This window comes from Oryzias latipes, chromosome 17 (genome assembly GCF_053564925.1).
Source record: "Oryzias latipes strain Hd-rR chromosome 17, Olatipes_Hd-rR_3.1".
Classification (NCBI taxonomy): domain Eukaryota; kingdom Metazoa; phylum Chordata; class Actinopteri; order Beloniformes; family Adrianichthyidae; genus Oryzias; species Oryzias latipes.
Genome location: NC_136253.1, coordinates 35,686,970 through 35,710,343, shown reverse-complemented (window position 1 = coordinate 35,710,343; position 23,374 = coordinate 35,686,970). Strand labels below are relative to the sequence as shown.

General features: G+C 54.9%; 1 protein-coding gene across 18 annotated transcripts in view; it reads left to right on the top strand.

The window, feature by feature from the left end:
- Positions 1-23,374, top strand: part of LOC101168742 (receptor-type tyrosine-protein phosphatase F) — a 145,604-nt gene that overhangs the window by 84,861 nt on the left and 37,369 nt on the right. For 3 of the 18 annotated variants that reach the window (XM_078935100.1, XM_078935094.1, XM_078935095.1), the window contains exons 5-14: positions 5,602-5,790; positions 7,531-7,548; positions 8,940-9,050; positions 14,497-14,766; positions 15,127-15,708; positions 15,783-15,916; positions 16,757-16,901; positions 20,233-20,538; positions 20,867-21,060; positions 22,749-22,775. In XM_078935100.1, coding sequence (XP_078791226.1) covers positions 5,602-5,790; positions 7,531-7,548; positions 8,940-9,050; positions 14,497-14,766; positions 15,127-15,708; positions 15,783-15,916; positions 16,757-16,901; positions 20,233-20,538; positions 20,867-21,060; positions 22,749-22,775 — 1,976 coding nt within the window. The remainder of the gene's footprint in view (positions 1-5,601; positions 5,791-7,530; positions 7,549-8,939; positions 9,051-14,496; positions 14,767-15,126; positions 15,709-15,782; positions 15,917-16,756; positions 16,902-20,232; positions 20,539-20,866; positions 21,061-22,748; positions 22,776-23,374) is intronic. The other 15 variants (XM_078935103.1, XM_078935097.1, XM_078935098.1 and 12 more) reach the window with 7 other exon arrangements.

The window sequence follows — 23,374 nt, the reverse complement described above, 5'->3', positions numbered from 1 at the left end:
CGGGTGAGGTAACAGGCCAGAGGCCACGGCGAAGCACAAACCGCTGCGCCGCGGCACAAATATCCGGCGCGGGCAGAGGTGGAAGTACGATATCAGCAACGGAAAAGAGGGAGAAGTGCAGATAAAAAGGAAAGTGGAGAAGGAGAGATGATAGGAGAACAGAGGAGTGAAGAAGAGGAGGGTGGAGTTAGATGACTGTTATTGATTATCTGCCAGAAGGCGAGGAAGTACAGCTAAATGTTCTGTTCATCTGGAGAAGAAAAGGATATTATTTCAAAGGTCATGGCATGCATTAGTGGGGTTTCTGTCTTGGATAAACATCAGAGTCACAGTGAGGAGCCCCCCCCCCCATCCTGCCCTCCCACCAGCACCCCCACCCCCCACCAGGGTGGTGTGTTTGAACAACAGCCTTAGCGTGTTTTTGTTATGGCTGCGTTTCCGTGATGGTCCGTTGCGTGCAGGTGTGTCTGTGCGTGCAGCTCATATTTCCTCAGTACTGTTTGTGTGAAACTCTGATATCGCCATGACGACTGTCACAACACGCTCTCAGAGAGATAGTGGGCGAGAGACAACAGGTCTGATGTTCCCTGCGTTACCCGATACCTGGCCCTGCAGAAAGAAGGGCTGTCACCGTTTGGAGGTGCATCTTGGGAAAACCAGGTTTGTTTTCTTTCCTTGGAGACGTCCCTCCGTCTTTCAGAGGCCGGGGGCTCAGTGTGGGCCACGCTGAAGGTAGAGGGGGGGTACAGAGGAAGTCGCTGAGACCCCGGCGTGTCCTACGGACCTCTGGTTTTTCATTCATGAGCCCTTTGCACTGAACAAGGAGCCCGTAAGAGCCGTTCACGTGACACGTGCGCGCTCCTGGCTGCAGCCTGTTGTTTAAGGGCTGAAGCTCAGAGAGGAGGGGGTCCAGCAGCATCCCTGCAGATGCTAGTTTGTTGTTACCGGACGCTGCCAGCAGTCCAAGCACTGACTGAGCTCCTCTGGTGGATCCCATGTGGGCTTCCCGCTGCACATCAGCCATGCACCCGTCTGTTAGAACCCACCAACGGCTGCAGGCCGTGCGCCGCTTTGTTCCCGCAGAGCGCTCCGCTGCTTTTTAGTGCCAGGTTGACGTGCGTCTAGCAGAGATCCAGACAGACTTCCTGCTCTATATTTAGGTTCTGTTTAAAGGTACGAATGCAAAACATGAGATCCCATTCAAATGAATCAGTCAGTGTCTGAGAACACTGACGCTTTTATTCCTGTTTGGTTCTGGTTCTGGTTCTGGTTCTGGTCCTTCAGACTGAGCTGCTTCACATCACGTCCTCCTGCAGGAGCATGATGGAGACCAGAGGAGCGTCTGAATGGAGACCCCCTCCCATTATCCCTGTGACCCTTAATGAGGTTAGATTACATTACATAGATACACCCCCCACCCCCCACCCCATGCAGCGTTCTCGCCGCTCGTGACGCCCCCCCCCCCCCCCCCTCCTGCACTTTAGACTTTAAGGAGAGGTAGAGACGAGGCGGGTGAGTTTGGTATCATCCACCGCCGCGCCGGGCCCCCCCTCGGAGGGGAAGGGGGGTGTCTGGAGTGTTTGCCTTCATTATGATGAGTGTGTTGTGGTTGTGGGGAAAACGCCGGCTGACGTTAGCGCGGGATTGGGCTCCAGCAGCGTCCCAGTGGGACGGGAGGACAGGGACGGGGCTCTGATTAGACCCATCGCCCCGGCCGCCACGCTCCACTCACACTGGTAATTGGAGCTGGCAGGAGGCGGGCATGCCCCCCTCCTCGCCGTTTGGCTTGTTTTCCTTCCTTCATCTGAATCTCTCTTCACCTGCTCCTCGCCGTCACAAACTCACCTTCTGATGCTATTCTGTACATTTCTACCAGCTGAAGCCGGCCTCCCTTATCAATCACCAGCGTGGCATCAGAGCCCCCGCTGCTACCCTAATTGGTTATTGCAGCGAAACCACCTTAGCCCCGCCTCCTCCCGCCCTTTCCGCTGTAGGTTTGTTCATCTGAGAGCTGCTGCTACTGCAGGAGGACTGTGGGTGAAAAACCAGAACAATGCTGCTGGAAACATGGAAGAAGCAGTTTCTGTGAGCAGAGCTGCTGCTCCGTTACCCCCCAGCTGCAAACACGCAGCAGGGGGGGGTCAAAGGTTTCCTGGCCACATGATTGCAGGTTGTTTGTGCGCATGCGGACTCCATAAAGCTCAGCAGGTTTTCAGTCACAGAAACTCTGATCGTTTAGTGTTTTCCTCAAACATCGAGCTGCTCTGTAACCCTTGTGTTATCCTAGGCCCTTTAACGTTGGGAGGTGGGTCATCTAGACCCACTAGACAGTGCTCTGAACCTTTTTTCTTCAATGATTTGTGATCTTCACTGGTGTCCATGGATTACATGAAATCTTTCCACCTTTATCCACCTTTGTCATGGTAGGGAGAACACGTCAATGGAAGGGGGGGGTCATAGGATAGCACAAGGGTTAACTCCAATAAAAGGATGATTTTGGTGTTTTTAACGTCTTCCTGTGGCATTTCTCTGATGATGGAGGACATTCATAAGGAAAATTAAGCTTAAAATTGCATTTCTGAGTTTTTCTTTGATCAAATCATTGTGAATCAGGAGCAGACGAAAAAATGCTGTTTGATAAAGATCGTGTTTGTGACGTAGAAAACATGCTGGGCGGGGCCACAAGCTCCCCGCTTTACTAACAGGAAGGGGGGGTGGAGCCACGCCAACAGCCCACATCTCAGGTGAATTTCTAAAGAGCTGCGGCCGCTCTGCAGAAACTATGTCCTTGAAAACGACACAGATTTGTTGATTTTGGCTAAAGACTCATCAGAATAGATCGGAGCGGGACGTTAACGTCTAATCATGTTTGTTATTCTCCTGTCATCTCGGGGTCACTGGGGGCCGCTGGCCCATCCCAGCCAGCTCAGGGTGGAGGGGGGTCACCTTTCCTTCAGAAAGCTGAAAGTGTAAACCTGTATTTAGAGATTGAGTCTCAGCTCCCAGCAGCATTTATGCACCTGATTATTGGACGCTGTGGCTCTGCGGCGCGGCTCCTCTAACGTCCAGCCGCTTTCTTCACTTCCTGCTAACTCCTCCGCTGCTTGGTCTGCAGTCAAACTCTAAACAGAGGTCCTGCAGATTTACGCGCCAGCTGTCCGGGATTCTGTGTTTGTGGTCGGCGGCGTGTCGGAGCCACTGATTGGCGTAATGACTCCTTTCTCTGTTTGATCAGGTCTCATGAACGCTCCAACATGTGAATCCTAAATATTCTACACACAGATGGACGGGGTCAGATGGGACAAATCCTGTTCTTTTGTTCCTATTTCTTTATTTGGAGGCTTGGGGGCGTCGACGCTTTGGCGGTTAGGGGGTTCATTTCAGCGGGAACCCCATTAAGAATGCCGCTTTGCAGAAATGCGTCCAACTTTCCTCCAGACTCTTCCTGAAACGGATTCGGTGAAAACGGCGCTGTTGTCACGTCCCCGGGGGGGGGGGGGTCACACTGTTCTCTGACTGATCCAGGGGTGTGGTGGTGGGGGGTCAGTCATGTCATAGAAATAAAATACTTTGTATTTTCGGATGAATCCGTCTAGGTTTGGATGTTGGGTGATGTTATTCACCTGGCTGCTTTTTCTGCAGGGTTTTTAGTCCATCCAAGGCTCAGTGTTGATGTTGGTGGCACGTATTAACACGACCACAGCCCTAACCGTTGCCATGACAACAACCATAACCTTCCTCCAGCTCCGTGCGGCTAATGAAAACGGCACCTGGGAAAAGTCCATTCCCTTTTTACAACAGAAATTATTTACAGATTACTTTGTCACAGATTCCTTTCCTGAGGGGCCTCCCTCACTAAGTCCGCTCAGTTAGAGGTCCAATCAGGAGCCGCTCCTGCTGTAGGAGGAGCTCCTGCTGTAGGAGGAGCTCCTGCTGTAGGAGGAGCTCCTCCTCAGACCCGTTTATGGTGATGAGCGTCGTTCATCGGTTTTGTCCTAAAGTTAAATTAATCAAATGTTCCTGGAAAAACCGTTTTCGGCTGCGTCTTTGTCTCCGTCTGCCTTTGTCCTGCTCAAAGGTTCTAGAGAACAACCTACCAGAGGAGACGCGGCGTTCCCCCCCCCTCCGTGGCGTGGAGTCGTCTGACGTAAAGGTGTCCTCTTTTGTAGAGGCATCAATCGGGATGTCTGAGGACTAATTCTGTTTGGTTAGAGGGGAAGTGAGCCTCACCGCAGAGATAACAGGCCCGGGCCGGACCTGCACGTCTGAACATGAGACGACCCGGGCTGCAGGCCAGAAACCAGGAGAAAGGGGGGGGGGACTCCTCTGGGGAGGAGAACCAGACACCCTCATAGACACTGGCTCCTTTCTCCTCACACGGCTTCACAATGAAATACTATGAGACACAAACACAACAGGACAAGATGAGGCCGGGGCTGTGTGTGTGTGTTAGTGTGTGTGTGTGTTAGTGTGTGTGTGTGTGCGTGTGTGTGTTATTCTCCGTATTGTCTTCGTTGTTGTGCGTCTCTGTTCTCCTGTCAGTCTGGTTGTCGTCGTTGATGGTTCTCAGGTTTAATGTTTAAAAACAGGTTTGTTGGTGTGACTCCCAACAGCCGTTGTTGTTTCTCATTTAAACTGCGTTTAGTGAATCATCGCCATGGCGGTTTTACTGCTGCTTGTTCATGGTTGGCCCCGCCCCCTGCTGTGGTAACAGAGCGGTAAACTGGGATAAGCCTGCATCAGCTGGGCAGCACCGTGGTCGACCTTTTCTCCACCATGGGTGAAGATGACCTGCAGCCAGGGGTCTTCATGGTCATTAGCTGTTTTTTCTGGACCCCCCCCCCCCCCCCCCCCCCCCCGACATGAAAAAAGCCAGAGGAAGCTGGTGAAGATCAGATCTCATGTGGTTCCTTCTGGGAGTTTTCTGGTGCTTTTCCACCAAAGGGAAATGTGTTTTTTACAAACTGAACAGTTTGCTTTTATTTTGAAAAGACCTGACGTTTCCCTGAAGTGAATGTTGGTTTTTCTGCTTCATCCTCAGCAGCAAGCAGCCTTTTTAGGATCATTCCTGCTTTTCTTCTTATCTGCACCTTCAGTTTAAACTTTGCTCTTTTTCTGCCGTAATCATGTCATTAATATTCCTAATAGTCCGGTCTGGACTTTGATCTGGACTTGGATTCGGGCCGTGCTGGTGCTGCAGACTGTATGTTTTCTTCTACAGTCGTCATAATGAGATGGGTTTCTATTTTCTTAAGTTTTGGAGGCCTTAGGGAGCTCATTTTGTCTGAGTACCAGGAGGCGCAGCGGCGTTCCTGCGCCGCGTAATGAGCCCGCTATGACTATCAGCCGCTAACAGGATTCCTCTAATTCTCTATCAAGCAGGAATCAGCCCCAGATTTGTTTTCCCGGCTGTCTGGTGCTGTCGCTGGCGTTTGTGAGCGCTCTGATTACAGTTTGGCCTGTAGCTCCTGAGATAACGTGCTGCCTTTCATCCTCGTCTCTGACCTTGCCGGTTGAAGCGCTCTGATGAACTCTGCAGATCAAAGACTTTTCTGTCCGAATGCAAGCAAACATTTGTGTTCCTCACTGTGACATTTTCAGAGAACCAGATCCCCCACGGCTTCCCCAACATTGACATGGCCCCCCAGCTGAAGGTGGTGGAAAGGACCCGGACAGCCACCATGCTGTGCGCCGCCAGCGGAAACCCGGACCCAGAGATCTTCTGGTTCAAGGACATGCTTCCCGTGGACGTCAGCAACAGCAACGGCCGCATCAAGCAGCTCCGCTCAGGTACGCATCATTCTGAGGGCTGCTAGAAACGCAGCAGATGTAGACCTGCTGACCTCCCTGTAGACCTGCTGACCTCCCTGTAGACCTGCTGACCCAGAGACCTCCCTGTAGACCTACTGACCTCCCCGTAGAACTGTTGATCCAGAGACCTCCCTGTAGACCTGCTGACCTCCCTGTAGACCTGCTAACCTCCCCGTAGACCTGCTGATCCAGAGACCTCCCTGTAGACCTGCTGACCTCCCCGTAGACCTGCTGACCTCCCCGTAGACCTGCTGACCTCCCTGTAGACCTGCTGACCCAGAGACCTCCCTGTAGACCTGCTGACCTCCCCGTAGACCTGCTGACCACCCCGTAGACCTGCTGACCTCCCCGTAGACCTGCTGACCTCCCCGTAGACCTGCTGACCTCCCCGTAGACCTGCTGATCCAGACATCTCCCCGTAGACCTGCTGACCTCCCTGTAGACCTGCTGACCCAGAGACCTCCCTGTAGACCTGCTGACCTCCCCGTAGAACTGCTGATCCAGAGACCTCCCTGTAGACCTGCTGACCTCCCTGTAGACCTGCTGACCTCCCTGTAGACCTGCTGACCTCCCCGTAGACCTGCTGACCTCCCCGTAGAACTGTTGATCCAGAGACCTCCCTGTAGACCTGCTGACCTCCCTGTAGACCTGCTGACCTCCCCGTAGACCTGCTGACCTCCCCGTAGAACTGCTGATCCAGAGACCTCCCTGTAGACCTGCTGACCTCCCCGTAGACCTGCTGACCTCCCTGTAGACCTGCTGACCTCCCCGTAGACCTGCTGACCTCCCCGTAGACCTGCTGACCTCCCCGTTCACCTGCTGACCTCCCTGTAGACCTGTTGATCCAGAGACCTCCCTGTAGACCTGCTGACCTCCCCGTAGACCTGCTGACCTCCCTGTAGACCTGCTGAGATCTTTGGTTTTGTCTCTGATTCATGGATCTTCTTTCATCAGGACGTTACTGTGAATGTCACCTTGACCTTTGACCTTATCTCTGTGTCCTCCATGGTCCACCTCAATGGCTGATCTTCTTAAAGCCCTTGAAGGTTCTGCCTGTAGATCCTGGTTCAGACCTGGTCTGGGTCACAGCAGGACCCAAGGAGGAAGCTCCTCCAGGTTAAACGGATGAGCTTCTCGTTTGCAGACGTGGATTTCATGTGTTCTGGTCTCTGGAGGGAGCGGTTCTCCACAGAGGAAGCTCTGGAAGTCCACCGTCTTTCCACAGGCTGCACTCCTGCATTCCAGCTCAGTTTGATAAGGTCTTCATTTCAGGATAAAACGCTTCAAACGTTTTTTTTTCTTCTTTTTTTTCAGCCTCAAACTTTTAATTAGTCCCCCCCCCCCCCCCACATAAACTGGGAGTGCCTGAGAATGTGCTGATATACAGAATGCCCCCCAGACCAACCAATCCAGCAGACGACCTGAAATGAGGCCAGTTTAGTGGGAGACATTTATTTTCCTTGAACTCCCATGATGCCGTGCTGCCGTTCCTGCCCGTCCCTCCAGTTACTGTGGATTACCTTCTTTAAATAGTCCTTTCTGGGGGGGCACACCTTAAAATAGAACCTCTCATTCTGTGAGGTGGGGGTGTAATTGATGGAAGTCATTAATGAAACTGCAGTCCAGTGTTTATGTGCTGAAAGTCTAATGCCCCCCTCCTTCGTTATGAGTGAACACTAATGAATCTTTCAACCCTTCTTATTTAAAATGCCCCCCCAGGTGGTACCCCCATTCGAGGTAAGGAAAGTGATGAAACTGTGACATGTCTGCCATTCCTTCACGCCGGCGTCAGCCCCCCCCCACGTCTGTCTTCATCCGGACTCCATCCTCACTGTCGCTGAATTTCACCTTTTCCTGTCTGCCCCCCCACCCCCACCCCCACCCCACCCAGACTAAAGCCACTCGAATAACTAAAAGCTTGTGGGAATTGAACCGGCACACGAGGAACCAACAAAGCTCCGGGGCTTTGTCTCTCCCCCCCCATCATGAAGCCATGCAGGAGACGTTTGCATAAAACTCAGATGTTTCAACCCCCACCCCCCCCCAGCTACATCAGAGGTTTCAGTGTGAAAACTGCAGACGGCGTTTGCGTCAGAGTCGTCCTCAGTCACTGCTGAAGGGTTTCTATCTGACAACTGCCACGCCGCCGCTGCGCTCCACGCCGCCTCCTCTCCGCTGGCAGACTGACAGATTGGTGACAGCGACTTGAGCTTGTAGGAGCATGCGAGCGGCGCGTTGCACAACAAACGGGTTGAACTGAAGATCAGAGGCGTGGTTGCGTCACGGCCCCGCCCCCCTCTGGTGAACCTGTGGTTTTCATCTCATTCTGCATGACGTGGAGATGCCTTCATCAAACTGCATGGCGGCTGTCAGTCACGGCGGCGCCGCGCTGCGTCAGACAATCTGGTGGTACCTCACCACTGATGTTCAACTGTGTCCATGCTGGTGCAGGTGAGCGCCATTGAACATGAGTGGGAGGAGCTACCTGTCAGTGATTTTGGGCTCAAACACCTGAAACAAGGTGGATTGGAGACTCTAAACCAAAGCGCCGCCAGAGGAGACTCTTAGGTGGAACGTCTCCTCTCTGATGGTTGATGTCACCGCAGCTCCTCTGTTCCTCTCATTCACATCACTCAGTCGTTGTGTTGAAATATGGATCCATGTCACCTGTGCAGCCTCTGCCCGCTGAGGGCTGCACACCTGTAAACCCCCCCATGCAGGTGGACGTCCTCTGCAGCACGTTTTAGATCCAAACATCTTCACTCTGGTGTTGTTCAGCAGCGTTTCTTCAGACACATCTCAACTGACCAACATTCACACGGCTGCTGCAGACGCAGCTGCTTATGATGCTGCAGACGCAGCTGCTGCTGCAAACGCAGCTGCTTATGATGCTGCAGACGCAGCTGCTTATGATGCTGCAGATGCAGACGCAGCTGCTTATGATGCTGCAGATGCAGCAGCTGCTGCAGACGCTGCTGCTGATGATTCTGCAGATGCAGCTGCTGCTGCAGACGCTGCTGCTGATGATGCTGCAGATGCAGCTGCTGCTGCAGACGCAGCGCCGTGTGCACGTTTGTGCTCGGGTTTCAGTATGCCGGGGAGACTAACTCTGTGACCCCTCCCCCCAGGAGCCCTGCAGATCGAGAACAGCGAGGAGTCTGACCAGGGGAAGTACGAGTGCGTCGCCATGAACAGCGCTGGAACCCGCTACTCTGCTCCGGCCAATCTCTACGTCAGAGGTAGGCGTCTGCTGTGGACCTGCTGGGTTTGACGTTGATTCTGCAGCTGACCCCCCCCCACGGCGTGGTACCGCATGTGAGAGACTGATGGAGTTCTGATCCCCCCCAGCAGACGTCAGGGGGGTTCTGCAGCGTTCCGCTGTAGCTGGGTCATAAGGGGCTGAACTGGCGTCGACCTCCTGCTTGGCGAGGAGCTGCAGCAGGTGCAGCCCTGAGAAAACAGCTGCCCTCAATCCATTTCCTCTGCTGGCACCGGCCCCGGGGCCCCCTCCCCTCCTTAGATTGACTGTATCGAAACGCTCCATTAGCCCCCCCCACAGCCCCCATAGGCGGGCTGGAGTTTTCAAGGTTTGTTTATGTTGCGCCTCCTCCTTCTCCTCCTCCATGAGCGTTAATGCACGGGGGGGGGCTGATCTACATGAAACACAATAGCAGCTACAGTTGTTAGTGGGGGGGTGAGAAACGACACGCTTGGATGTCATTTCATAATCTCAGCCACAGCTTTGAGTCATACAGCCTGCTATTGCATTAGTGGGGGGGCCCCCCCCTCCCATAAAGATGATGCTGATATCCATCTACAGTCAGAACCAAAGAACGTTTTCCCCCCACCAGCAGTTTCTGCGTCTCAGTGCAGGTAGACATGGTCTCCTGTTACACTGCAGCTTAAGGAAGCTCAGATCAGGGGGGGGGGGTCCGCCAACCACCCCCCTCCTCCATTAATCACAGGCCCGTCTGTCACAGGTGCAGACGCCGGCTTCTTTCCCTTCACAGGTAATTACAGTAGACGTGTGGCGCAGCGCCAGCAGGGCCTTGGGGTCCCGCTAGTCTGTAAAACCACCCAGGTAGCTGTCAAGACCCCCCCCCCACACACCCTGTTCTCAGCAGCCTCGCCACGCTGGTGAAGGGACGGCAGCCAAGCGTGACCTCAAAGGTGCATCCGACTGGAATGGCGAGGAAAAGTTTCCTCTGAGCGTTTGAGGAGCTGCAGGAACCAGGAGAGCCCAGACCGCCATCAGAACCTGAGACCCAGTCCTCCCATGGACTGGATCTGAGAACTGGACTGAACGACCATTGGCGTCCAAGCAGGGATGTACCAATCCAACGGTCTCAGAGGGTTTAGTGTCACAGTTAGGATCAGGTCTGTTCCATGAGGCCTGATCAGTCTGACCTGGTCTAGTTGGAGCAGGACTGGATGACATCACTCAGTCCAGTTCTGTGATGCAATCCAGGGTTCAGTTAGTTACAGTTGTGTGTGTGTGTGTGTGGGGGGTTCTGGGATGTTGTTACTTTTCACTGAACTTTGGTCTCTGATCAGCTGGTGTGTTCTGATCCTTTCATCTTGATGATGTCATCATGAATGCATACTGTCTGTGTGTCACTAACCCCTCCCCCGCCTGGGCGAGCGCCTGTCTTTCACCTTCCTGTCTTCCTCTTCACTTTGTGTCTCTTCATCCGTCGCTCACCTCCATCAAATCACTTCACCACAAACAGATCAGCGTGAAGGTTGGTCATTTTCACTTCTTGCCCCGCCCCCCACCCCCCCATTCGACCCTTTCAGCTACCCCCCCCCTTTGGTGTAGATGCTAAGCTCCGCCTCCCAGAGACAAATATATGAAGCTGACCCCGATCCTCCTGTGTGTCTGTGAGTTTGCATGCAGCCCTGAACAGCTCCTGCATGCCTCTCCGGGCCCCTCCCAGAACCGGGTTTCAGGCGGTTCTGCCAAAACAAACAGAGGAGCCGTTAGCTTAAGTCCTGTGTTGTGTTTGCTGCTGTGCTCCTTCCTGCTACGCCCTTTTTGGTCCTGTCAACAACGGCAGCTGCTCCGGCCCATCCAGGGGGGGGGGGGGGGTCACCTCAGTGTTCAGCCGGATGTGGCAGGTATTCAGGCAAGAGGACCGGTTAGGCCGAACCCACGTCTGAGGGGTTCTGGAAGACGAGACCCGATGACTGGTTGGTCCCATCCCAGTGGCTGTTGATGACCATGAGGCCGTTTAGAGTTTGTGGCTCCGCCCCACAAACGCCGTCTGTGTCAGCAGCATCTTTTCTGATTGACACACAGGGAAGAGCTCAGGAATCCTCAGTTTATCCTGATTTTCCTTCCTCCGTCTTCAGAAAAATGCTCCAAGAACTCGTTAAGAACACCAAAAGATGTTCAAATGTCATGGGGGGTCTAAAGGCTGACAGACTCCGCCCTCTTGGGGAGTGGCAGCGGTCTGGTCTGCCCTCCTCCTGGCTTAATCCTCTTCTGATCCTCTTCTCTCTGATTTCTGACCCTTTTCCATCGGTCTTCCTTTGGCGGCGCCCTTACCTGACTTGTCATCTCTGCTCAGGTAATTGGCTGTGCAGAGCGAGCGGCTGAGCGGCGTCCTGCCGTCACGTTCTGCTCTCACCTTTGTGATGGTTTGACATCAGAATCCCATCATTACGCCTAATGATTAACAGATTGATGGAAAATTAGTCGATGACTTTTGGTCAGCCTGTTATCGGCCGTGTTTGATTAATGATGACGTGCACTCGGGGCAAACAGCGTGCACGGCTCTGCCTCATGCAGAGCTGACCTGCAGAATATTGAAGGAGGAGGAGCCAGAGCGCTGACAGCGGGGTGATCGACCATCACGGTCGCCGGCGCTGCTGCCAGGAACCCCGCGGAGGCCGTGCCACTCTGTGCCAAGAAGCTGCCTGAACAGATCCCGCTCTCCGCGGCACTTTGTCAGCGCGCTTCAAGTGATAGGGATGCGGCGTGCAGCCAGGCGGCGTGCAGACGGGCTCATTCTGTGGTTTTGATAGAGTCCCGGAGCCCATCAGAAAGCTGCTCTCGACAGGAGAGAGGCTCTGGGGGAATCGATAACAATTACCTGCCCTCCAGTCATTCTGCTCCACAGCTCCTCTCCAAACGGAACCGCACGCCATGAATTATTCACCGCATTAAGTGTTCAATATACACAACCCCCATTGACCGGCGCTCCTGTACCGTTCAGTCTGTGGCGTCAGCTGCTGCCGGCGTGATGGCCGTCCTGTCCGGGTTCTGGAAAACCTCCTCGGGTTCTCTGGAAAGCGTCAGCGCATCGTCCCACCGCGGCTCCTCGCTACGTCCTGAAAATAACCGGATGGGTGAAACCCGTGGTTAGTTTGGTTAGTTTGACATGTGACGTGTTCAGGGCGGGAAAACTCCTCACTACACAGTTCAAAGGATTCTGGAAAGAAAACAAAGATCTGCTTGATTTGTGTGAATCTGGCAAGATGAATCCACCTGTGCAGGGGGGGGGGGGGGCATGGTGGGGGTCGATTGACAACCAATCAGGACGCAGAACCCAAAAAACCAGATTGCACAAAAAAGATCTGCAAATGAGGGTAAAGGGACCACTTCATTTAAAGTTGAATAACCCCCCCATCCCATATCTGCCTTTATCCCTGTGCCCCCCCCCCCCCCCCCATGAGAACATCCTGGATTTGGCAGCAATTCCTCCTTTTTCATTTAATGTTCCATTGGTCTGAGTTTTTAAGCATGGACCCCCCCAATTTATAATGAGTGATTAGCAAAGCCGGCCCCCGTCTCCGTCCGCCTCTCGGGGGGGCGGCAGACCCCTCGTCTTATCTGGACGTTTCTGTCGAGGCCAAATTCCAGAAGACGTCGGATTCCAGGCTCCAACTCGGAATATTAATTATTTCTGATAGTGAGCCGAGCAGCTCGGCCCACATGAGTCTGATGATTAAAACTGCAGAGGGGGGGGCGCGTGCAGCTCCCCAATAATTATGGGAAAACTCAGACGAATGAGAGCCCCCCCACCCCACCCCACCCTTATTATAGCACAGCCCGGAAAACCATAATTTTCCTGACTTGAATCTCAAAAGGTGCTTTTGTGTTTTTCCATTTCAGCTCATAATGAGGGGAATAACAAGCAGAGCTGTAACCACGTCCCGCTTCAAATTAGATCTGGGAGGGAGGGGTGAAGGGTTGCTGGGGGGAGGGGGGGTGCTCATATTTGAAAAAGCATTTTGGTGTCGGTCTGTGCACGAGAGAGAGCAATTACAGTCAAGAGCGATGGAAGGATGTTCTGACATACGACGAGAGCGCTTCCTGAAATGATGGATCCTCTGTGGAGGGGGGGCAACGGAGATCTTCCTCTGTGGAGGGGGGGCAACGGAGATCTTCCTCTGTGGAGGGGGGGTAACGGAGATCTTCCTCTGTGGAGGGGGGGTAACGGAGATCTTCCTCTGTGGAGGGGGGGTAACAGAGGTCCTCTGTGGAGGGGGGGTAACAGAGATCTTCCTCTGTGGAGGGGGGGCAACGGAGATCTTCCTCTGTGGAGGGGGGGTAACAGAGGTCCTCTGTGGAGGGGGGCAACGGAGATCTTCCTCTGTGGAGGGGGGGCAACGGAGATCTTCCTCTGTGGAGGGGGGGTAACAGAGGTCCTCTGTGGAGGGGGGCAACGGAGATCTTCCTCTGTGGAGGGGGGGCAACGGAGATCTTCCTCTGTGGAGGGGGGGTAACAGAGGTCCTCCTCTGTGGAGGGGGGGTAACGGAGATCTTCCTCTGTGGAGGGGGGGTAACAGAGGTCCTCTGTGGAGGGGGGCAACGGAGATCTTCCTCTGTGGAGGGGGGGCAACGGAGATCTTCCTCTGTGGAGGGGGGGTAACAGAGGTCCTCCTCTGTGGAGGGGGGGTAACGGAGATCTTCCTCTGTGGAGGGGGGGTAACAGAGGTCCTCTGTGGAGGGGGGCAACGGAGATCTTCCTCTGTGGAGGGGGGGCAACGGAGATCTTCCTCTGTGGAGGGGGGGTAACAGAGGTCCTCCTCTGTGGAGGGGGGGTAACGGAGATCTTCCTCTGTGGAGGGGGGGTAACAGAGGTCCTCTGTGGAGGGGGGGCAACGGAGATCTTCCTCTGTGGAGGGGGGGCAACGGAGATCTTCCTCTGTGGAGGGGGGGTAACAGAGGTCCTCTGTGGAGGGGGGGTAACGGAGGTCCTCCTCAGCTTCCATGGATAAATGCTGCTCAGAGAATCGGTTTGTCTGCATTTCCACACACAGCAGAGTAAAGGTCAGATGGAAAAACCCGCTGCTTTTCATACCAGAATAGCTCTCCACCAAACTGGTGTTTGCCGCGTCCCAGGCGGCACAAACGACCCGTCTCCATGGGAACCGCTTTAATGTCAGCCTATCTGCATGTCACAAAGAGCGGGAAGAAGAAGCCTCAGACAAAGACATCGCCACAGGCCGCCGCCGTGAGGCGCGTCCGCTCAGACGTCCACTCTTACTGTCTCCGTCAGACAGGATGTTTGTGGTTAGGAAAGGTGAAACGGCGGCTCACAGGTGTGTTTTGTGGTGGTCCTTTGCATCCTCTCTGCATATGCTGACCCGTTTGGCCGCTCGGTGGTTCTGTTAGCTTTAGAACCTCTAAAGCTCTCCAAAATCCAACCTGCTCACTCTCTTTTTTTGTCCCTATAGTACGGAGAGTCCCGCCGAGGTTCTCCATCCCCCCCTCCAACCTGGAGGTGATGCCTGGCGGCAGCGTCAACCTGACCTGCGTGGCGGTCGGCTCGCCCATGCCCTACGTGAAATGGATGAAGGGGGAGGTGGAGTTGACCAAGGAGGAAGACATGCCGTTGGGACGCAACGTGTTAGAGGTCACCAACATCCGAGAGTCCGCCAACTACACCTGCGTGGCCATTTCCTCCCTGGGCACCATTGAAGCCACGGCGCAGGTCACCGTCAAAGGTGAGCTCTTGCAGATCCGCCGGCGCCGAGGCGCTCTGATCAAAGGATTCTGCAGCTTTGTGATTTTCTCAGGCTCGTCTGCCAAACACCTTCTGCCATCAGTATTTGTCTGTATTGACTTCACTCGGCTCTGCTAATCGATGCACCAAATGTCACAGTCATTAGAGGGACCACAGCCATTCAGGACATCTTCCCCTGGAGGCCTGAGCGCCGCCGCTTCCTTTGTCTGCTTCTGTCACAACAGGAGCCGCTCCGCCTCTTTTCTCAGAATCCACAGTCCAGTTATGAAGCATGGCGGTCGGCAGCAGACGGCCTTCCTGTTGAGAGCCTCACTAACTCAGCCTGCATCTCCCCCTGCAGCCTTACCAAAGCCCCCCACCTCCCTCACCGTCACCGAGACAACGGCCACCAGCGTGACTCTCACCTGGCTCTCGGGAAACCCAGAACCCGTGTCCTACTACATGATCCAGTACCGAGGCAAGTCCTCCGACAACGGCTTCCAGGAGGTGGAGGGCGTGGCCACCACCCGCTACAGCATCGGCGGTCTGAGTCCTTACTCGGAGTACGAGTTCCGGGTCATGGCCGTCAACAACATTGGCCGGGGACCGCCCAGCGACCCGGTGGAGACCCGCACCGGAGAACAAGCCCCCTCCTCACCTCCTCTGCACGTTCAGGCGCGGATGCTGAGCTCCTCCACCATGCTGGTCCAGTGGGAGCCTCCGGAGGAGCCAAACGGACAGATCCGAGGTTACCGGGTCTACTACAGCCCCGACATGAGTCCTCCGCTCAGCGCCTGGACCAAACACAACACGGACGACAGCAGCCTGACCACCATCTCGGGGCTGACGCCGGACATCACCTACAGCCTCAGGGTGCTGGGCTTCACCTCGGTGGGCGACGGGCCCCCCTCTGACGTCCTGCAGGTCAAAACTCAGCAGGGAGGTGAGCGTGTGGCGGATTCCGGCCTCCGCCGCGGTGACGCCTGACCGCGGGGTTAACGTTTATCTCCTTTGCAGTCCCCGCCCAGCCGTCCAGCTTCGAGGCTGAAGCGGAGCTGGACACTCGGATCCGGCTGTCCTGGCTGTGGCCGGTCCAAGATCCCATCACTCAGTATGAGCTGCAGTACTGGGAGGACGGCACGGACAACAAGGTGAAGACCCGCGGGTCAGCCCGGCTTTGTCTGGACTCAAACCCACTGAAGGTTCTGTGAATGTTCTTCTGACAAACAGCTGCTGGACACGGCTTTTGGTTCTGCTGCAGCTCGTTGATGGCTAAAGTTTTAGTCGCTTGTGCCGTCACCGGGGGTGACCCGGATGGGTGTTGGGTGGTCCCGGTCCGTGGAGGGTTGTAGAGAAGAGCGGCCGCCCGCATCTTAAGGGGAGGAGTTCAGGCGTGTTTTCAGTTCTCTTGAAGCTCGTACGACCACCTGAAGAGACGCCATAAAAATGGAACGTACCATTATGGTGGGTGTGGTTAGTGTATCTAAGGATGTGAAATCTTCAGACCGTTGGCGCTTCGATCTCCATCCGCATGTCGCTACCGAATCTGGGTCCCTGATTGGTTCAACTGGTTTAACTTTCAATTCACATTTTGTACGCAGAGCCTGAAACCGGACATGGAACCTCGGGTAGCGACGCCTGAACGCAGACGCCAAAACTGCACCTCTATGCGTGTTTACGTTCAGCTTTCATTAGAAGTGGTCGCCTGAACGCACATAAGGAGCACGCACGTTTCACACGAACACAGTCTACAGTTGGGGGGGTTGTACCTCCCCCCCTTCCTCCCCGTACGTGTTGTAGAAGTGTTAACTGTCGCCGCAGCATGAAGGTAGGAAAACGTCGGTGAGCGTTTTCTCTCTGCGGGTTCTCTGAGCCTCTACCTTGGTGTTTCTGGCGGGTCACCTGCGGCTCACAGGTTTGCCCGTGCCCACTGTTGCCGTTCATGCACGGCGGTGACCCCCCCATACCCAAAAACGTGGTTTTCTCTGCAGATGTACGTGAGGTTCGACCCGGCCGGCTCCCACGCCGTGGACGGCCTGAAGCCCGACACTCTGTACCACTTTTCGCTGGCGGCCCGTTCTGAAATGGGCTTGGGCGTCTACACTCAACCCATCAAGGCCCGCACCGCTCAGTCCAGTAAGTACACCGTTTTTCTCCCCTGGGGGGTCTCTGTCGTCTCGCTTCACTGCTTGCTGTTGACTAACCGGTGATTTCGGAGCCCCACCCGCCGCCGGCTGAGACAGTCGCAGGTCTTTATCTCTCTGTGAGCAAAGAGTTGTGTTTGATTGAGCCCAAAACACAAAGGGAGCACCTTGAATGTCAAGTTGAGTCAGTCCCCCCCCCCGTCACCAGCACTAACCCTTCTGTCCGTCTATGTGGGGGCAGGCCCGTGTCAGAGGTACGTGACTGTCTTCCTCCCTGTCGTGTGCTACCTCCCTGTTTGCCGACTCTTTTGTCTCTGACTGGATGCAAATCGCACACCGACTTCCTCAAACAGCTTCTGACTCACACATGGAACCTTCGGACCAAAGGAAGCTGCTCTCCCTTCAGAGGGAACCAGGTTGTGACCCGGAGGGGCGCAGACCCGTTAGCTCACAGACGCCCCGTCCTGGACTGTGACGCCTCATTCCAGTGAATCACAGACTCGCTACTGTCAGCTGACTGGTTCCTGTTCACACCAGTGGGCCCATTCAAACGCTGACTTCAGTAACCGCTGAGCCTCAGAGCGGCGCCGCGTCACAGTGTGAAGGAACGACGTGCTTTTGTCGGTACACGCTGATGCAGAAGTGATCCCAACCCAAAACAGACAGGATTTCTGCAGCAGGACGAGCCGCCGGCGTGTTCATGCAGCGTAGATGTACAACCAACAGAGTGACGCCGTGGTTATGCAGCAGAAAAACGTGCATTTCTTGCAGCGCGTTTGTATGAAATTAGCTAACAGCTGACATGTCCTAACGCTACGACCAAAGGCTGTCATTCAATATTTTACACTTTATTTATATCTTTATTTAGCACGCGCCCCCCCACTAAGGAGCTTTACTCAAAACTTTAAAAAATGGCTGAAATGTTTTAACACGTTTTTTAAAGATGAAGTTTCTTTATTTGATAGTTTTAGATTTTTCATAATTTGAATTGAAACAAATCTTTCTTTAGTTTCATTCTGTAGAGAAAATCTTCCATCCTTTTAAACTAAATTTTTGTCTTTTTTAATTGTGTAGCAGAAATTCTGATGGGCTTAATGCATTAATTCTAAAATACTTTGATCAGCTACATTTTAAGTAGTTCAGTAAACTGGAAGTGAAGGAGGAAAACCTCTCAAACGCATGTATGTTCATCTAAATAAATACAAACAGAAGGATTTGCATCCTTGCGTTCAGAGACCCTAACTAATCCCTCATTGCTGCCTGACAGGCGTCTGCGTTTTCCTTTGGTCCTGCAGATTTTCATGTGGACAAACAGAACCCGTCTCCTCCATCATCAGAACTTTCTCAACTGTTTCCCCGTTTGCTTTGGCACATGTTCCCCCTCTGTTTGTTTGCACGTCTTGGTTGATTACTTTGATCAGTATTTGGTTGCATGCTGTGTGGGTCGGTTGGTGTTCTGAGCTGCATGAAGTATGTGAACCCTCTGCTTTCAGTTCTGGATAAGTTTGTGGCCCTCTGGACTGCAGAGGACTGCTCCTTCAGTCAGGTCTTTGCAGAAGCAGACCCCAACGTCCCGCATGTTTGATTCCAGACGCTGTTTCAGCTCAACTGTGGAGTCAGTTAGGACAGGAGGAGGAAGGAGGAGGAGGAGGACAGGAAGAAGAAGGAGGAGGGAGGAGGACAGGAGGAGGGAGGAGGGAGGAGAAGGAGAGGAGGAAGGAGGAAAGAGGAGGACAGGAAGAAGGAGGAGGACAGGAGGAGGGAGGAGGAAGGAGGAGGACAGGAGGAAGGAGGAAGGAGGAGGACAGGAGGAAGGAGGAGGGAGGAGGAGGAGGACAGGAGGAAGGAGGAGGACAGGAGGAGGGAGGAGGAAGGAGGAAGGAGGAGAGAGGAGGAGGACAGGAGGAGGGAGGAGGAAGGAGGAAGACAGGAGGAAGGAGGAAGACAGGGGGAAGGAGGAAAGAGGAGGACAGGAAGAAGGAGGAGGGAGGAGGACAGGAGGAGGGAGGAGGAAGGAAAAGGAGAGAAGGAAGGAGGAAAGAGGAGGACAGGAAGAAGGAGGAGGGAGGAGGAAGGAGGAGGACAGGAGGAAGGAGGAAAGAGGAGGACAGGAAGAAGGAGGAAGGAGGAGGACAGGAGGAGGGAGGAGGAAGGAGGAGGACAGGAGGAAGGAGGAAAGAGGAGGACAGGAAGAAGGAGGAGGGAGGAGGACAGGAGGAGGGAGGAGGAAGGAAAAGGAGAGAAGGAAGGAGGAAAGAGGAGGACAGGAAGAAGGAGGAGGGAGGAGGAAGGAGGAGGACAGGAGGAAGGAGGAAAGAGGAGGACAGGAAGAAGGAGGAAGGAGGAGGACAGGAGGAGGGAGGAGGAAGGAGGAAGACAGGAGGAAGGAGGAGGACAGGAGGAAGGAGGAGAACAGGAGGAGGACAGGAGGAAGGAGGAGGAGGACAGGAGGAAGGAGGAGGAGGGAGGAGGAAGGAGGACAGGAGGAAGGAGGAGAGAGGAGGAGGACAGGAGGAAGGAGGAAAGAGGAGGACAGGAAAAAGGAGGAGGGAGGAGGACAGGAGGGGGGAGGAGGAAGGAGGAGGACAGGAGGAGAGAGGAGGACAGGAGGAAGGAGGAGAGACGGAGGACAGGAGGAGGGAGGAGGACAGGAGGAAGGAGGAGGGAGGAGGAGGAGGACAGGAGGAAGGAGGAGGACAGGAGGAGGGAGGAGGACAGGAGGAAGGAGGAGAGAGGAGGACAGGAGGAAGGAGGAGGACAGGAGGAAGGAGGAGGACAGGAGGAGGAAGGAGGACAGGAGGAAGAAGGAAGGAGGAGGACAGGAGGAGGAGGAGGAAGGAGGAGGGAGGACAGGAGGAGGGAGGAGGAGGAAGACAGGAGGAAGGAGGACAGGAGGAAGGGGGAGGGAGAAGGAGGACAAGAGGGGGAAGAAGGAAGGAGGAGGGCAGAAAGAGGAGGAGGAGGAGAAGATGTTTGGACACCAAATCTGTTCTCAGAGCGCCTCAGTCTGTCTCTGACTGGGATGTGTAGTTTTAATGTCAGGGGACGCCGCTGGACGCCATTGATCCCTAAATTACAGCCGAGCGTTCCATCCCGTCGACCTCAGCTGCAGCGACTCCTCAAACTGCTTCTGCTGGGTGTCTTGTGTCCTCCTCGCTCTGTGGGGAGTTTCCGTTCCTCTCAGTCCAGAGGAGGTTCTGTGTTTATCGGGAAGCTTTTTGTTCCACATCCAGAGACGACCTCTGTGAACAAAAAGCTTCCCTAGTTTGTGTTTGCATCCTGTTTTATTTTTTTTGCTTGATCCATCCCCCCCTCCCCCGCAGCTCCATCTGCCCCCCCTCAAGAAGTCCATCTAGTCAGCCTGAGCTCGACCAGCCTGAAGGTGAGTTGGGTGGCGCCGCCGGCCGCTAGCCGCCACGGCGCCATCGTGCGCTACACGGTCAGCTACCAGGCCCTGTCAGGAGAGGACACGGAGAGGCAGGAAGTGGCGGACATTGGCGCCGACGCCAGCAGCTATGTGCTGGACGGCCTGGAGAAGTGGACCGAGTATCAGGTGTGGGTGAGGGCCCACACTGATGTGGGGCCAGGACCCGAGAGCGCCCCGGTGAAGATGAGAACCAAGGAGGATGGTAGGTTCCTGCCTCGCCCCACGCGGGGGGCGGCCTTCACCCTTTCACCTCTGCGGCTCTCATGTCTTTGCTGGAGTGGGGGCTGCTGGGCGTCTGTCTCTCCGCTGTGTCTGAATGGACGACATCCCTGCTTCGTCTTCCTTTTCCCGCCGTCCTGGTTGGTCAGGACGGACGATCGTCTGTCCCTGAGAGACTCTAACAACACGCTAACTTCACGCTGTGATTAACCGCTGAGACTAACCATGATGAAGATGTGGCTCTGCTGGTTCTTCATCAGTGCCCACCAGACCTGACCGCTCTCTCGCTCGTCCTTGTCTCTCTCTTTCAGTGCCAGGAGCCCCCCCCAGGAAGTTGGAGGTGGAGGCTCTGAACTCCACGGCCATCAAAGTCTCCTGGAAGCCCCCCCTACAGGGCAAACAGCACGGCCAGATCCGGGGCTACCAGGTCATCTTCTCCCGGCTGGAGAACGGCGAGCCTCGAGGTCAGCCCAACATCCTGGACATCGCTCTGCCAGAGGCGCAGGTAACAGGCCCCGCCCCCTCGCTCCCCCGTTCTGCTGTCCACGCACTCGTCCCCCCTTCATCTCTCCATCCAGTTTGGATTTCAGCTTTCTGTTTCCACCGCAGAATGGGCGGAGCTTCTGCTGTATCTGATCCTCAGACCCCCCCCCCCCCCCCGTGTGTTAGAATCCTCCTCCTGTAGGATGTTCTCCGTGTGAAACATTGGGGGGCGTGGCTTAGCAGTTGGAGCGCTGATACATCTGCACTGCCTCGTTACCATGGTTATGACCCCCCCCCCTTATAATCAACCAATCACTTAGAGTAGTCACTCCAAACAGAAAATACCCCCCACACCTTTTCCAGGTGGGGGCTGCTGCTCCTCCCCGCCTTCTCCAAGTTGCACCGTGAAGGAACCTGAACGGAGTGTGACCTCCTGGTCGTCCAAGCAGAACTGGCGGCGGCCACGCCTCATTTGTGGCGTGTACACAATAAACACAAAGGCAGGCTGTAATCCGTCGCAGGGCGTAGCTATCAGGTTCACCCCCCCATACCCAAGACGTGCAGGTTTTGTTCCCCCCCGGTTGAGTCACGTCAGGCGTTCTGGGGGGGGGGGGGGGGCATCAGCGACTGTCCGACTTGCACAGACCTGTTCAGACGTTATTAGAGACCACACAGTCAGGGGCTCCAGAACGCCCCCCCCCACGCACACACACACACACACGCACACACAGCGCCACAGTGATAACGAGATCCAGGAGTCAGGTGAGCTCATGACTCGCCTCATGACTCACCTCTGCATCACCCCTCCAGGTTCTACTGAAGACGAACGTCTCTCAGCAGAACTTCCTGCAGCTTCACCTCCAACTTCTACAGGATCAGCTGATGGCAGCAGCTCTGCCCCCCCAGCAGAGGCCCCCACAAGGCCCTCACTTCTATGCGCTTCTGCAGGAAGTGACCTCAGCCTGAACCTGCTGGCTCCTCCCCTGCGCTCACAGACACGCCCCCTGTCAGCCTTCACGTTGGAAGTTGCGTGTTTAAATCTTTCTGCTCTGCGGGTTCATTAACTCTGAGCGTTCATGCGTTTCACGCCAGCGTGGCGAAGCTTCACGCCTCCTGGCTGGACTCAATTGGGACGTGTGTGTGGGGGGGGCTCCATCAATCATAACGCTGCCCCCCCATCACTCCTCTTTTATACAGCCAGTCATCACATTTACAGGTGTGGAAACGGTGCGCTTCCACAGACGCTGCTATCAGTGACGGCGAGTTTCAGCTCGCCGTCACTGATAGCCACCAAAGCCGCCGCCCCCGCAGCAGGTTCCAGCAGAAAAGGTCAAACTTCCTGTTTGGGATGGCGCTCTGAGCTCAAATGTTAAAATCCGTTTTGCTTGGAGTTTTATCGCGCACCCCCCCTCCGCTAGAACGTAATGAGGACCCCCCCGCGTGTCGTCCGCGTGGTCTGGCCCGTGTCCACATGGAGACGTGTTCAGAGTTTTACAGGATTCACAGCAACTGGAAACGAGGCAGAGCACCCCCCCCCATCAGTACCCCTCCCCAGCTTGTTCCCCTCCCCCCCTCCTCCTCCTCCTCCTCCTTTGACATCTTCATTCAAATGTCAGTGAAAAAAAGACGCTGGTGCTTTTTTTCGGCTTCCTGTTGTCCTGTTTCTGACCCGTGTCCCCCCCCCGTGTCCCGTGTCTTCTCTCCCATCAGTGGAACATTGACGAGTCCACCGAACACGTGAGTACGCCACGCGTGTGCTGGGTGTCCCTGCAGGGCCGGCCCCCCTTCTTCAGGGGTGCTGTGTGTGCTTGTGTGTTTTTGGAAGGAAGGGGGTGTGTGATCCTTCACCTTAACCACTGCAGGAACTGTCTTTGTGTTTGTTGTGTGTTTGTTGTGCGTTTGTGTTCCCATTTGTGTCTGGAGCTGCAGAATCGCAGAGGAACATTTCTGCCTGGTTCTGAGTTCTGCTGGTAGAAGTAGAACCAGCAGAACAGTCCGGTCTCCTCACAGGTCACGAGGCGTTCATTCAGGCTGGCGGGTCTGGGTGGCGCCGCCTCCACCCTGCAGCGGTTAGGACAGGCTCCAGCAGCCTGTGAGGCGGCACAGAACCGAGCAGGTGTAGACGGACGGCGTTCAACAGACTTTGGTCTGATAAACAAACGTTAAAATCGGGTTTTCAGAACCGCTGTTCCCCGTTTTCTGAGGGGTTTCTGTAATGTTCAGCAGACAGCTGAAAAAACCGATCCGCTAGCGTCTGATCGATCGGGTTGTTCATAAATGACACACAGAGATGATGGCGTGCACATTTGAGGAAGACGGCGGCCGCACGGCGGGCT